General features: G+C 50.0%; 1 protein-coding gene and 7 non-coding genes across 8 annotated transcripts in view; all 8 read left to right on the forward strand.

The window, feature by feature from the left end:
* prrc2b (proline-rich coiled-coil 2B) overlaps positions 1-15,411 on the forward strand; it is a 33,424-nt gene that overhangs the window by 7,796 nt on the left and 10,217 nt on the right. The window contains 13 exon segments of the mRNA XM_048258886.1: positions 447-838; positions 1,656-1,783; positions 2,863-3,026; positions 4,109-4,196; positions 4,337-4,490; positions 5,539-5,875; positions 7,249-7,430; positions 8,607-8,802; positions 9,281-9,491; positions 10,837-11,895; positions 11,897-13,054; positions 13,346-13,533; positions 14,565-14,680. Of these exon segments, the coding sequence (XP_048114843.1) occupies positions 447-838; positions 1,656-1,783; positions 2,863-3,026; positions 4,109-4,196; positions 4,337-4,490; positions 5,539-5,875; positions 7,249-7,430; positions 8,607-8,802; positions 9,281-9,491; positions 10,837-11,895; positions 11,897-13,054; positions 13,346-13,533; positions 14,565-14,680 (4,373 nt within the window).
* LOC125305291 lies at positions 1,068-1,194 on the forward strand. Its single transcript, XR_007195384.1, has one exon. It is a non-coding gene; the product is annotated as a small nucleolar RNA SNORA71 (small nucleolar RNA).
* On the forward strand, positions 2,033-2,159 carry LOC125305288. The gene has a single exon (XR_007195381.1). It is a non-coding gene; the product is annotated as a small nucleolar RNA SNORA71 (small nucleolar RNA).
* On the forward strand, positions 4,943-5,069 carry LOC125305289. The gene has a single exon (XR_007195382.1). It is a non-coding gene; the product is annotated as a small nucleolar RNA SNORA71 (small nucleolar RNA).
* On the forward strand, positions 6,478-6,604 carry LOC125305286. The gene has a single exon (XR_007195379.1). It is a non-coding gene; the product is annotated as a small nucleolar RNA SNORA71 (small nucleolar RNA).
* On the forward strand, positions 8,049-8,175 carry LOC125305290. Its single transcript, XR_007195383.1, has one exon. It is a non-coding gene; the product is annotated as a small nucleolar RNA SNORA71 (small nucleolar RNA).
* On the forward strand, positions 9,057-9,183 carry LOC125305287. The gene has a single exon (XR_007195380.1). It is a non-coding gene; the product is annotated as a small nucleolar RNA SNORA71 (small nucleolar RNA).
* LOC125305295 lies at positions 10,524-10,650 on the forward strand. Its single transcript, XR_007195388.1, has one exon. It is a non-coding gene; the product is annotated as a small nucleolar RNA SNORA71 (small nucleolar RNA).

Consider the following 15,411-nt stretch of genomic DNA (forward strand, 5'->3'; position numbering starts at 1 on the left):
CTCCTCATCCCATAAGCTCACGGCTGTTTTCTCTTCCTCCTCTCTCGTTTCTTCTTCTCCTCCTCTTCCTCTGCTCTATCCTGCCATCCTGCACCTGCAAACTCATTTACTCCCCTTCTCTTTGCTCTCGTCCTCTCCCCTTCGGTCTCTACTCATCTTTTCTATTTTCTCTTTCTCCGTCTCCCCCTTTCCTCTCTTTCTTTCTTTCTTTCTTTCTTTCTTTCTTTCTTTCTTCCCCCTCTCTCTCTTTCTCTCTCTCTCTCCCCCCCCCTCTTTTTTTTTTCTCTCTCTCTCCCCCCCTCCCCCTCTTTTTTTCTCTCTCTCTCTCCCCCCTCCCCTCTTTTTTTTTTTATCTCTATCTCCCCCTCTTTTTTTCTCTCTCCCCCCCTTTTTTTTATCTCTCTCTCCTCCTCTCTCTCTCTCTCTCTCTCTTCCCCCTTTCTCAGATGTGACGAGCTGGAGGGAGGGTGGTGGGAGGAATCTGCAGCCCTTCGCCCTGCCGCTGGGCGCGGCCTCCGACTCGGAGGGCAAGAGTGGCAGCAGCAGCGGCGGAGGAGGAGGTGGTGGTGGTGGAGTAGGAGGAGGTGCGGCTGACGCCGCGTCCCCCCTTCCTCCTCCTCCCCCCTCCTCCTCTTCCTCCTCCTCCGCCGCCGGTGGCAGCCTCTCCACGGCTGCTGCTGTCGTTGCTGCCTCCTCCTCCTCCTCCTCCTCCTCGACCTCCGACCCCAAGGAGCCCTCTCTGCGTCCTGCCCAGCCCCTGCGTCGCCCTGCCCCCTCCGCCCTGCAGTACCAGCTTCACCACGCCGCCGCCACCTACCACGACATGCTGCCTGCCTTCGTAAGTACAGGGCACCTACCACGACATGCTGCCCGCCTTCGTAAGTACAGGGCACCCATACAGTGCAGTGCAACCTTGCAGTTCTCACACATCGTGTAGGAGTTCAGGGAGTACAGGACACCCATAGTGCAGTGCAACCTTGCAGTTCTCACACATGAAACCCATAGTGCAGTACAACCTTGCAGTTCTCACACATTGTGTAGGAATTCAGGGAGGGCCAGGCTGTTCACCCTGTATCGAAAGTGGCTGTGGCGTGATGGTTGCCAGGTCATTGATATTGCAGGAAGAGTGAGCTGAAAGTCTTTCCCGTGTTTGCTGGACCATCTGTTCCTGACAAACCCTGTGTCTTTCACACATGTCCTAATTGTTTTGCTCTCAAGTGCAGTGTAAAGATTTATCTGCTCTATAATGTTTAAATAGTCAATGTTTCTTATAACACTTAGTGTGGATGTTGCCGTTTCAAAAGTGTTTTCCATTCATCACTGTGAAGCTATTTAGTAGTAACACGTTACACTTCACTTTGGGATAGCTTTGAACTTTAATTGCTGCTCGGGAATCTGTTATCTTGGACATTGGACAGTGGTGACTTGATGGCAGTAAAATGAGTGTATGGATCATCTAGCTTGTAAATAATGGCGGGAGTGATGACCGTGTCTCAGAAGGCACAGTTTGGTTGTCTTTAGTGTGCCTTAAATGGTACAAGATGGGTGTCTGAGTTTTAAAGTGTAAGTATTTGGAGGAACTGACTTCATAAGCATTGGATTTGTCCAGAATAATGTTATTATTTGTGTTAATTGTTTGGTGTTTTTGTTTACAGATGTGCCCCAAAGAGCCGCGAGATGCCCCTGGCACCTCTGAGCATGCCCCTCCTGCAGCGGGTGCCCCCATGCGCTTTGACGCCAGGCCCAACTTCAGACCATCCTTCCCTGCCCCCGAGCCCGTCAAGTAAGTCCCAGCAGGCATGGACGCCGCACAAACAACCACTTCTCTCTGTGCGCCGTTTTGGAAGAGTGCATGTGGACCGTTTGAAGTCTCTCGGCACGGGATCAGCAGTAACCATCATGCTTTGGTCAGATTTTTAGATCCGATGGCTACTGTTTCTATGAAGGAAAATACTAATTAATTCAAATGAATTATGAAGGATTAAAATGCAGGTACAGACACTAAATGGTCATCATACTGACCATATGTTCATCCTGTATCGAAAGTGGCTGTGGCGTGATGGTTGCCAGGTCATTGATATTGCAGGAAGAGTGAGCTGAAAGTCTTTCCCGTGTTTGCTGGACCCTCTGTTCCTGACAAACCCTGTATCTTTCAGACAAGGCAACTCTGTTTTTATAATGAAGATCCTATGATTAGCATTGTTTTGTCAAGCATGTGTTATTACAAAACATTGTTGCATGTCTCTTTTTGAAGGACCAATGAACTGGTATTTGTATGTATAGGCTGCTCTGGTATATTTTAGAGGTGGTTTGTATATCTAGGCTGCTCTGTTGGTATATTTTAGAGGTGGTTTGTATGTCTAGGCTGCTCTGTTGGTATATTTTAGAGGTGGTTTGTATGTCTAGGCTGCTCTGTTGGTATATTTTAGAGGTGGTTTGTATGTATAGGCTGCTCTGTTGGTATATTTTAGAGGTGTTTTTTTTATAGGCTGCTCTGTTGGTATATTGTATAGGCTGCTCTGTTGGTATATTGTATAGGCTGCTCTGTTGGTTAGAGGTGGTTTGTATATCTAGGCTGCTCTGTTGGTATATTTTAGAGGTGGTTTTTATATCTAGGCTGCTCTGTTGGTATATTGTATAAGCCGCTCTGTTGGTATATTGTAAAGGCCGCTCTGTTGGTTAGAGGTGGTTTGGCATGTTCTCCCTGGGGTTTCTTTGATGTCCCCCAGCATGCAAAGCGGTCTGGCCTTTCAGCTATAGGTCTGCTGCTGTTTTGAGAGTGAATCTGAGTTGACTGACTGTCTGCTCTCTGTTTGTCTTCCCTCTGGTGTGTGTGTGTGTGTGTGTGTGTGATCTGTGCAGCGGGGAGGTGAGGAGAGAGAACCGATTCGTCAGGGCACCCCCTCGCCTCGCCTCTCGCCCCATCCGTCGCCCTGGCGACCGTGCCCCTCGCCCTGCCATCATTAACCCCGAGGACCTGAAGGATCTGGACGACCTGGACAAGGATTGCGAGGATGGCTGGGCTGGTAAGGACTCTAGCGCATGATGGACCGCACTCAAACTACCCCCTCAATTTACTTAAACAATAAGCCCCAAGAGGCCGTAGGTTACACTGATTCTACAACAGCTAAGGGGCGAGTGTACTTGCTTTTCTAAAACTGTTGCTATAAATACCTAGCAAAGTTGCATAAAGTAAAGGTAAAGCAACGAGAAATGTAACGATTTATTCATAGATAGTCATTCTTCCGCCAAGAAATATATTTCCTCTATCTGAATGGTTGCCAAGCAACGTCGAGACGAAGCTACTTTAACTTTTGTATCAGGTTATGGTAGCGCAGTAATATAGAATGGAATGCGGTCAAGGTGTATGTTTGTGCTGGATTTTACAACGGCATCGAACGTGATTGGCTGAATCACAATCAAGGACCGGAACGATCATTTTTTAAAAAAAACACCATTAAAACATTCCTCTGTCCTTTTGTATTGAACTCTATCTAAAAGCAGTCCCCTTATATACACACACACACACACACGACAGTCCCCTTCCTCTTACATTAATACATCCCTTATGTACATACAATTAAAGAAATCCAAACTGTCTTGTTTTTAAGATATTAGATGAAAAAACGTTCAGCTTGTCTTCTGGTCGTGGGACAAAGTGTGTGTCTGAAGGTTGGCACACAGCTGAGCAATGAGCAGGTCGAAGAAGCATCCCCTGTAATGGTTGCCAGGTCATTGATAATGCAGGAAGAGTGAGCTGAAAGTCTTTCCCGTGTTTGCTGGACCCTCTGTTCCTGACAAACCCTGTATCTTTCAGACAAATCGTTGTATCTTTCACACATTTTCCCCCTTCCTCAATATATGTAGTAGAGTTGTCTACATTGTGCATTTAGGCTGCAAATACACTGGTGTGTACACACACACACACACACAAACAAACCATCTGCTCTAAGTCAGTGGCAACAGAGGAGCCTCTAATTCCGACTGAATGCAGCAGCATGAGAAGCCTCCTGTCTAATCTCAATCTTGTGTGTGTGTGCGCAACAGCATGAGAAGCCTCCTGTCTAATCTCAATCTTGTGTGTGTGCGCGTGTGCGCCCTCGAGCAGGCCTCCATGAGGAAGTGGATTACAGCGAGAAACTGAAGTTCAGCGATGACGAGGAGGATCATGCGGCCGGGGACAAGAGTAAGATTTGGTGAGTCTAAGGCTCTCTAGCAGCCCCCCGCAACCTGAGACCCCACACACCTGCACAGAACCCCACACACCGGCCGAGAACCCCATACCTACACAGAACCCCACACCCTGTGTGTGTGTGTGTGTGTGTGTGTGACGCAGGGGCGAGTGGGACAACCACCGTGAGCGCCAGGCCTCCTTCAGCTCTGGTGAGGGTGCGTACCCCCACGATGCCAATGATGACGAGGCGTACCACCGCCACCAAGAGCTGGTGCCTGTCAGGAAGACCAACGGCCGCTACCCCCCCGACGCCCAGGTGAGCTCAAACACACCTGGGAAAGATTTCTAACTCGTGCCTATTAGTCACTGCTTGAAAGTCATGTTTGCTTGTTGTAAAATATTACAAGATGTACAATATCCATAGAGATGGAGGTCCTATATGGATGTACAGTATCCATAGAGAAGGAGGTCCTTATGGATGTAGATGTACAGTATCCATAGAGATAGAGGTCATATATGGATGTAGATGTTATCCATAGAGATAGAGGTCATATATGGATGTAGATGTACAGTATCCATAGAGATAGAGGTCATATATGGATGTAGATGTACAGTATACATAGAGATAGAGGTCATATATGGATGTAGATGTACAGTATAGAGATAGAGGTCATATATGGATGTAGATCTTGCGGTAGACACTTGGGACCCGAGCTGATCTTATTTCCAGATCAACAGAACAGATCGTGGCCTGTATCAATGTGTTCATCCTGTATCGAAAGTGGCTGTGGCGTGATGGTTGCCAGGTCATTGATATTGCAGGAAGAGTGAGCTGAAAGTCTTTCCCGTGTTTGCTGGACCCTCTGTTCCTGACAAACCCTGTATCTTTCAGACAATGAGTGCTTACTAGCCAACCCTCCCCTACCTGGAGTTTTCATTTGAGTGATGGTGCATATCACATAGTACAAACTCTCTTCATTTGAGTAATAGTGCGTATCACACAGTACGAACTCTCTTCATTTGAGTAATAGTGCGTATTGAGTAATAGTGCATATCACACAGTACGAACTCTCTTCATTTGAGTAATAGTGCGTATTGAGTAATAGTGTGTACTCTCTAGTGCGCATCACACAGTACGAATTCTCCTAATTATTCCTTTTTGTTTTTCCTTTCTCTTCACCTCAATCATTCCATCTCTCTCTCTCTCCATCTCTCCCTATTTATATCTCTCCATCCTCCCCTCCCTCTCTCTCCATCTCTCTCCCTATATATCTCTATCTCTCCATCCTCTCTCTCTCTCTCTCTCTCTCTCTCTCTCTCTCTCTCTCTCTCTCTCTCTCTCATCCCTCGCTTCTTCTCTCCAGCCGCAGCAGAAAGGCAGTGTGGCGAGTGAGTCTGCGGAGGAGCCGGAGGAGGGTCAGCGTCCGGGCCCGTCGCGGGGGAAGTTTGCGTCGGCCGAGCTCTCGGAGGCGGTGGAGCGCGCGCGGCGCCGCCGGGAGGAAGAGGAGAGGCGTGCTCGCGAGGAGCGTCTGGCCGCCTGCGCCGAGAAGCTCAAGAAGCTGGACGAGAAGTTCGGGAAGAGCGAGAGGCCGCAGCGGCCCGCTGACCCCCCGAAAGATCCCGAGGCCAGAGAAGCCGCCCTCTCGCCCAGCCGAGATGCCGCCAAACACCACCAGGAGGCCTGGCACTACACCGGCAAAGGTCAGAGACCGATCTGGGGCTCGTTCCTAGAAAGCGTCGTTTGCTAACTTGCGTCGCAACTTTGGTAGTTCGCTCCATCGCTCTTGGATTTGGTGTTTCTAGAAAAGGAAGTTCGAACTCTCAATCGCAAACAAGGACGCAAAGTTTGGTCGTTTGAACTACTGCCCCAGGGCAGTCGCACTTGTGTCGTTCCTTGGTGGTTCCAGTTGGTGTCCTGAGCGCCTGAACAGCAGTGCCATACCGCGCAGGAACGTGATTGTAGGTCAAGGGTCTCCAGCCTCTTTTCCTCCGAGAGATACTAGTGCTGATATTGCTCACGTAGCTGATCTCCACCAGAACAGCTTAAAAAGCTTTGGATGCCTTTCAACTCCTTTACCTTGTGTTTGTAAACTGTGATTTGATAGGAATTCTGACCGGTTCGGAGATCCTCTCAGAAACAGTTGGGATATGTGTAGGTCAGTGTTATAGCAGGTATAGCATGACATGCTCTCGGCTAGCACGTGTCTTACGGTGCTGGGCGCTGAGGTTTAGTCAGTAGCTGCTGTTACTTGGAGAACTTGAGTACTTGTGCTGCTTATTGAAATGCTAACATGCCCTTAGCATCCTGTATCGAAAGTGTCTGTGGCGTGATTGTTGCCAGGTCATTGATAATGCAGGAAGAGTGAGCTGAAAGTCTTTCCCGTGTTTGCTGGACCCTCTGTTCCTGACAAACCCTGTATCTTTCACACAATTTTTTGCTTTTCGTTCTCAAGTAATACACAATGCTCTGGCCATTAAATAGCCTTGGTTGGTGAAATTGCTTAATTAAACAAACAAACATCGTTCTGTGCAAAAAATTCTCTGCTCTATAATGTTTAAATAGTCAATGTTTCTTATAAAATGCAATCTTCTGTGTGAGGCTGTATAAAGCTGATCCCTAACTAACTAACTAGAATAGGGCCAGAGTGCTAACCAGTAGGCCACAGCTGCCCCTGATCCCTAACTAACTAACTAGAATAGGGCCAGAGTGCTAACCAGTAGGCCATGCCCCTGATCCCTAACTAACTAACTAGAATAGGGCCAGAGTGCTAACCAGTAGGCCACAGCTGCCCCTGATCCCTAACTAACTAACTAGATTAGGGCCAGAGTGCGTGAAATGTCCAAGAGGTGCTTGATCTCCTACTCTCTGCGTTCCAATGATCTCCACTAATCTCCCAGCATGTTGAAATCCTCAAAACATGGCACTAGTGGAGACTACAATGCCCCCTGTGGATATCAGTGTTTATATCTGAGCATTTTGTCCATTTGTACACACACACACAAACTCACACACGTCTTGGTCTGAAACTCTAACTGTTTGATGTTGTTGTTGTTGTTGTTAATGTTTCACGCAGACGTATCAGAGTTGCCGCCCGAGCAGTGCCCCAGCCAGGAGTACGGAGACGGCGCCAGCCCTGCCTTCGGGTACGACGAGGAGGGCGGTGGCGTGGAGTCCACGTCCCCGCTGCCAGACTACGGCCGACACCAGAAGCCCGTGGCACCCCGCTTCCAGAAGCAGCAACAGCAGCAGCAGCAGGTGAGGCCGCCGCCCGCTCTGACCACCTTATCCCATAATTCCCCTGGATTAGTGTCCGCATGCCACGCTATCAGAAGTGGCCCAGCTCAAAGAGGGGGAATGTATACGGCACTGGAGGGCTTAGCGTTTGCAGTCAGACATGAAGCCGCGGCGTTATTTCTGCTGTGGGGGAGTTCATAGGAGTGCTTCTGGTCTCTGCCTGACGCCTCGTAAACTGGTTCTGAGGCTGCTCTCTCTGCCCAGTGCCACTTCTGTAGTCCATCAGATTTTGTTACCAAGTTGCTTTGCTATGTGGCAAGAGCAAAGCCCAGTCCTGTGTCTGGGACTAAATACCCAGTGTGCTCTCTTGTTGGCAGGAATATAAATATCTGCTGCAGAACAAACAAACAAACTGTAAGATGCTCTGATCACTGATGGTCATTTTAAGAAATGTTTACTTAAAGCTGTCTCCTTGCATTGTTGTTATTGGAATTCTTAGTATTGATATTGGAATCTTATTTTTTCCCCATCAAATGCTAAAGCCCTCACAAAAAGCTATTGAGTAACTGAAGATATCTACATTAATGCAACAGCAAAACTTTAATAGGCCATGGGTTTAGAAAAGGCCCTTGTATATCATCCTGTATCGAAAGTGGCTGTGGCGTGATGGTTGCCAGGTCATTGATATTGCAGGAAGAGTGAGCTGAAAGTCTTTCCCGTGTTTGCTGGACCCTCTGTTCCTGACAAACCCTGTATCTTTCAGACATTTTTTGGCACAGTTTTTCCACTTTATAAACTTAGGATAATATTTTTGACTTCAGTCAAGTCTTTGGAAATTTTGGATTTTTTGCTCATAACGGTACATTTACAATATTTAAACAATATCAAAGCTCAACTATAAAGTAGGGTCTTTAAAGAATAGATAATCAGTTTTGAAAAAGTTTGGAATTTTTCTGTGTGTGTTCCAGGAGCAGGTGTATAAGATGCAGCAGTGTTATATGTCTATTTGATCTCTAAATGTGTGTGTGTGTGTGTGTTCAGGAGCAGGTGTATAAGATGCAGCAGTGTTCTATGTCTAACTGTATATTTGATCTCTAAATGTGTGTGTGTGTTCCAGGAGCAGGTGTATAAGATGCAGCAGTGTTTTATGTCTAACTGTATATTTGATCTCTAAATGTGTGTGTGTGTGTGTTCCAGGAGCAAGTGTATAAGATGCAGCAGTGGCAGCAGCAGCAGCAGACGGGTCATGGTGCCCCCCCTCAGCGCGGCTACTACCCCCCTCATGTGCTCGGCTTCGACCCCCGCTGGATGATGATGCCCCCCTACATGGACCCCCGCATGGCCCAGGGCCGCTCCCCCGTGGACTACTACCCCAACGCTGTGCACTCCTCAGGTGAGCGCACCCCGGAGGATGGGAGGGAGTGTGCGGGGAATGGCCACTGTGCGGTTCAGTCCCCGAGGCTTGGTTCATGGTGTGATAGCATGATTTTTTGGTGTGTTAGATGTGCTTGATGGATTGAGTTTTAAACATTGTACAACTTTCACCAAAACCACAAGTCTAACTGGGGGGAAAAAAAAAGTTTAGTTGCATATAACAGCTTATGGGTTTTTAAAATAGATGCTTAAGATTTAAGTATTGGGTTTAACCCCTGTATCGAAAGTGACTGTGGCGTGATGGTTGCCAGGTCATTGATATTGCAGGAAGAGTGAGCTGAAAGTCTTTCCCGTGTTTGCTGGACCCTCTGTTCCTGACAAACCCTGTGTCTTTCACACACGGCTTGGCCCCTCTAGCATGGAGCGCTGTGTTCTGCAGGAGAGACTTCCTGTTATGGCAGCTGAAGCGTTTGGACTAAATCTGTGTTTGTCCTCAGGCATGATGAAGCCCATGATGCAGCCAGAGCATCTGAACAGCCCCGGCTCTGCCTCAGACGAGAGCTGCCACCCCAGCATGCTCCCTGAGAGGAGAGCCCCCTCCACTGAGCCCTACCCGCCGTGGAGCCAAGATGGCTACCCGGCCCGCAGTTTCACCCCACCCTACCAGCGGCAGAGGGAGAGCAGTGACCGGAGCCAAGGAGATGACCGGTGAGAGAAAAGCAGGAAATGGGTTTCCCTCACTGTAGCGTAACAGCCCTGTTTAGGATCTTCTAGAGCTGGGCTGCCTCTTTGTCTTCCCATCTTGAGGAAGGAGTCTTTTTATTTTCTGAAGCTGGGGTTCTGTACGATCATCTATTGGTTCTACCTGTGTGCCGATGTTTTACCTAATCTCATCTGCCACAGGGCTTCACACCCATAGGGCTCCATGTGGACATTATGAGCACACCCAAAGGGCTCCATGTGGACATTATGAGTACACCCATAGGGCTTGATAGTATATTTTTATTACCATATTTCTCTTAAGACTCAATCAGGATGATGCAAGATCAGGATCCAGGCTTTATTCTTTTCAATGAGGGGCCAGTGGCCCTCAAGGGAGAGAAGTACATGTTTGTTTCACCCCATCATGGATTTCACCAGTATCTCAGTATTCTCCTACTTCTCTGACTACACAGAAACAGTCTACCAAATTTAAGTTACACACATAGAGAAGGAGTGACCTACTAGTATGAATATGCAAGGTAAAGGTGTGGTGTGTAGGGGATGTGGCCTTTTGGCCAGCTTCTATTGTCTTTTAATTAAAACTACCTCCTTTCCTGGGAAGTCCTTCAGAGGCCTGGACACATGCTGTTCTACAAACATTAACATTTCACACCTGGTGAAAGGCAAAAGGCCTCTAGACAAGCTTACATTGAATTCAAGGATAAACAAAGTATGCTTGCATACAGACCAAAGACACACACAGGGTACACATGGGTACAAAAATCACAGATGACCATAAGAAGTACGCAGTATGTACATTTACAGAAATGAGGCTGATTCACAACACTTTCAGGCTCCATGTGTTTAGATATGAGTACACCCATAGGGCTCCATGTGGACATTATGAGTACACCTATAGGGCTCCATGTGGACATTATAAGTACACCCATAGGGCTCCATGTGGACATTATAAGTACACCCTTAGAGCTTGGAGTTGTTAGACATTGTGTAGGAATTCAGGGAGGGCCAGGCTGTTCACCCTGTATCGAAAGTGGCTGTGGCGTGATGGTTGCTAGGTCATTGATATTGCAGGAAGAGTGAGCTGAAAGTCTTTCCCGTGTTTGCTGGACCCTCTGTTCCTGACCAACCCTGTATCTTTCAGACATGTTTTTATTCTGAACTTTGGCACAACAAAGATTTCTCTGCTCTATAAACGTAGGATATATAATGTCTATTTGTCTGTTCTTTAGTGAACAAATAGGACTTGTACATCTCTGCTCTTTAGTATGTTATTCTGGTCTTATTGTTTATTTGTGTGCCTGGTTGCCCTCCCTGGTCGTGTTTCCCTCAGGAGTGAGCGGGCCTGCTCCCAGCAGGACTCGTACGAGGACCGAGGCAGCGAGTGCCAGGAGATCACCGCTGCGGACGACCCCCATCCCCACCAGACCTACCGGCCAAGAGGAGACGCGCACGACGCAACCGGTGGCCGCTCCCAGACCGGAGACGGAGACTACGCCAAACCGGACGCTAAGGAGGCCTCCCGGCACCAGCGGGCCGGCAGCGGAGGCGACGAAGTGTTTGACAAAGACAAGGGCTACGAGGCGGACTTCTGGAGGAAGGACGGGCATCTGAAGAAGGACGGTCCGCAGCAGCAGTGGTCCGATCCTGGTGGCTCGTCCAGCAGCAGCAGCAGTGTCGTCGGCCAACCGTCGGAGTCCGGCAGCCGCCCGCTCTCGCGCCGCACCGGGCCCATCAAGCGGCCAGTGCTCAAGGCCCTCAAGGTCGAGGACAAGGAGAACGAGAAACCCAAGGTCGAGCCAGAGGAGAAACAGGTCCCCTACCGACTGGAGAAGGAAGTGCTGACCAACGTGTACGACCTGAAGAAGGACAACCAGCCGCTGCCCAGTAGACACTCGGCCACACAAGCCGCAGACAAGATGATCCATCAGCAGCAGCACCAGCACCATCAGCAGCAGCAGCACCATCAGCAGCAGCAGCAGCAGCAGCACCATCAGCATCAGCAGCAGCAGCAGCAGGCTGAGGAGAAAGAGAGGTATGCGGCTACTGCGTCGAGCCGCGGGGAGAAGCTGGACCAGCAGCAGCAGCAGCAGCAGCAAGCCCCGGAGGAGGACAACAAGGAGAACAGCTGGGAGACGGGCGGCAGGGGTCATCACACGCAGGCTCGCGACGCGCCGGAGAGCAGGGAGACGTCCGCACCGCGCCGCAACAACTGGATCTTCATCGATGAGGAGCAGGCGTTCGCCGGGGCGCGGGGAGCCGGGCGCGGTGGACGAGGACGGGGCTTTCGGGACTTCGGCGCCCGTGGAGGCGGCAGCGGCGGCCGGGGCGCCCGAGGGGAGAACTCCAGGGGCGGGTACGGCAGCGGCAGCGCTAGCAACAACAACGCGCGGCGGCGGCAACTCCCAGAGAGCCGGACGGGGCCGTGGAATGAGGGAGTTCGCTAAGGCCGAGGGACCTCGCGACGGTGCGTGCAAGCAGCGGCGACGCTAACGCGGAGCGGCGCTGAGCGAGGCCTCCGAAAGTCATGGTGAGCTGCCCAAGCGCCGCCGCCAGAAGGCCACGGAGAACGGAGACGGAGGCTACCCAGCTCCCGCAGACGGCGGCAAGAAGGCCGACCGCGACTCGTGGAGGTCCAACAAAGTGTACACGGACGAGCAGGGGACGGGCAGCGACGCACGGGACAAGGCCAAGCCCAGCCGAGGGTTCGGACGCTCCCTGCCCCCGCGCCTCAACGCAGGGTACCAGCGCGGCTTCGGCTCCAGGGACATCTCCACCTGGAGAGGGCGCTCTACCCAGCTGGCCGGCGGTGGCGCCCAGGAGAACGGCTACGCTCTCGGAGGCGACTCCTACTCCCGACGGCCGCCAGCAGAGCGCGAGCCGGTCAAGTACGCGCAGAAGTTCTCCAGCTCCTTCATCGAGAACGGCGTGGATGAGCGAGGAGGAGGAGGAGGAGGAGGTGGGACAGACGGGGACGGCTACGTGGACAACGACAACCCCGACAACCGCCCCCTGCGACGCCGACGCCCCCCCCGCCAGGACAAGCCCCCCCGCTTCCGTCGCCTGCGCGAGCGCGAGCCCGGCGGCCAGTGGAACAGCGACGAGTACGTCAACGGAGACTTCGGCAACCCCTGGCCTGGACGCGCCAAGAGCGGAGAGGACGGCTGGCCCGGCCACTACCCTGGTGGCGGCAGCGGCCGAGCTCACGAGATGGGCAGCGGTCAGCAGGGCGAAGACTGGGAGTCCGGCTCGGACAACAGCGACTTCGGCGACTGGCGTGAGAAGCGCGGAGGCGGCGGGGGGGGGAGCGGTCACCACGGCGACGTGCCGTCCGACTCCGGCCACAGCGAGCCGGGCTCCGGGGAGAAGAGGGAGCACTCCAAGCGCAGCTTCTCCAGCCAGCGCCCCCTGGTGGAGCGGCAGAACCGTAAGGGCGAGCCGCCCGTCCTGGAGGGGGGCAAAATCAGCCGTGCTGGAGACACGCCCACCACGGCTGGCTCGGCCAATCGCAACGACAGCTGGCAGAATGGAGTGTCTCCCGCCTGCAAAAGGTCAATTTTGTTTCATTATGCAAAAGTAAATCTGTCTGCATTTAACGTTGCAGTTGATTTCTGAAAATGAAATGAATTCAAAACATTTCCATATTGACTTTGTTTCGTCCAGTCGGCTCATGACAATGTTGTGCATTAAATTGTCAATCCAGCTGTCCTTTGAGGTCTGCCCCCTGTGCTTAGTCATTGGCCCGTCATGATCGGAGTTATGTTCCTTAAGGAACATGAGCATAATAATCAAACGTGGGGCCTGTTATTGAGTTTGTATCTGTTCCTTGTTCCGCTCTGTAGAACCCCTGAGGAAGTGGCGGCGAGTCTGGTCTCCGGTTCTGTGTACAGCGTGGACACATCGGACGAGAACCTGCAGTCGGTGCCCACTGACAGCTCCGGGAAGAAGCTGGACAAGGAGCTGAAGACCCGCAGCATGAAGGGGGACATGGCCGAGGCGCTCTCTCAGTACGACATCAGTGCTTACCCAAGTAAGTGTGTGTGTGTCTGTGTGTGAGAGACTCCTTTACTCCAAGGCCTGTGGCCGGTTGCACAAAGCACCTTAAGTTAAGTTTTTCCCTTAAAATCTGATTTAAGGGTCCCTTAAAATAAAAACGGTTGCGCAAACACCGCTAAGTTTTCTCCTTAAGGGTTCCTTAACATTTTCCCTTAGTATTTAAGGGTTTGTCCTTATCTTGTAAGAAATCCCTTAAACTGTTGCACAAAAGACCTTAGTAGTCTAACTAAGGGGAAAATCCTAAGGGACATCTGACTCTACCTTAACCATATTATTAACTGAATTGATGCTGATGAATGTAGTTTATTAACTACTTTGACCATTCAAAACAATATAAAAAATAGGCTTCCTCTGTCAAATAGATAGGCCTATCAGAAACATGACGATTGTTATTGTTTGGTTTTACGCGAGGCTAACGCACAATTCATGTGGATGTCTTGTTAGCCTATGAGCTTCTCGGGTTCGGTTCACAGGCAAAACGCTGGTGCACTGATGACAGTCAGGATCATTTCTAACTTGCCAACTAGTATTGTTCAGTTCATGTATATAACATGTTTTACTGCTACCCGGATAATTTCCGCTAATATTATTAAGGGTAAGATGAATGATAAGATATAAGCACTGTGTTCGGGTTAACTAATGGCATCGCGCAAAGGCAGTTAGCTAGGCTACAGCTGTTGAACACTGCGGAAACTATAGAATTTTCATGACGGAAAATCCCTTTCAGTGCAGTAAATCCCTTTGACGCTTCCCTTAACTAAGGAAACATTTTAAGGTATTCTGTGCAACACCCTTAAGTAAATCCCTTACCTGAGGAGAAATTAAGTGTTAAGGGTCATACTTAAGGTGCTTTGTGCAACCGGCCACTGATCCTAAACACACCCCCTGTGCTTTTCACAAGTACTTGTGAAAGACTGATTGTGTTCAGCGTTGGTGTATGATCTGTCTGTGATGTGTATAGTTGGTGAATGCTCACACTGAGTGTGTGTGTGTGTGTTTGTCCAGTTGAGACGGAGGCAGGAGGGCCGGTTCCCAGTCCAGATGGGTTCCAGGACGCTCTGTCTAAGAAGCAGCGGCGCCCTCTAGAGGACGAGCACAGGAGGAAGGAGCAGGGTGCTGCGGTGAGGCTCATACTACACACACTCATACTACACACTCATACTACACACACTCATACTACACACACCTCATACTACACACACCACTCATACTACACACACTCATACTACACACACATACTCACACACACACTCATACTACACACACTCTCATACTACACACACTCATACTACACACACTCTGTCATACTACACACACACACACACTCATACTACACACACTCATCTGTCATACTACACACACACACACACGGTCATACTACACACACATACTACACACACACACATACTACACACACTCATACTACACACACACTCATACTACACACACACACTCATACTACACACTCATACTACACACACTCATACTCACACACACACTCATACTACACACACACTCATACTACACACACACACTCATACTACACACACACTCATACTACACACACACACTCATACTACACACACACTCATACTACACACACACTCACTACTCATACTACACACACACTCATACTACACACACTCATACTACACACACTCTGTCATACTACACACATCATACACACACACACACTCATACTCACACACACGGTCATACTACACACACACTCATACTACACACACACTCATACTACACACACACTCATACTCACACACACACACACTCATACTACACACACACCTCATACACTACACACACACTCATACTACACACACTCATACTACACACA

The sequence above is a fragment of the Alosa alosa genome, chromosome 12 (assembly GCF_017589495.1).
Source record: "Alosa alosa isolate M-15738 ecotype Scorff River chromosome 12, AALO_Geno_1.1, whole genome shotgun sequence".
Lineage (NCBI taxonomy): Eukaryota > Metazoa > Chordata > Actinopteri > Clupeiformes > Clupeidae > Alosa > Alosa alosa.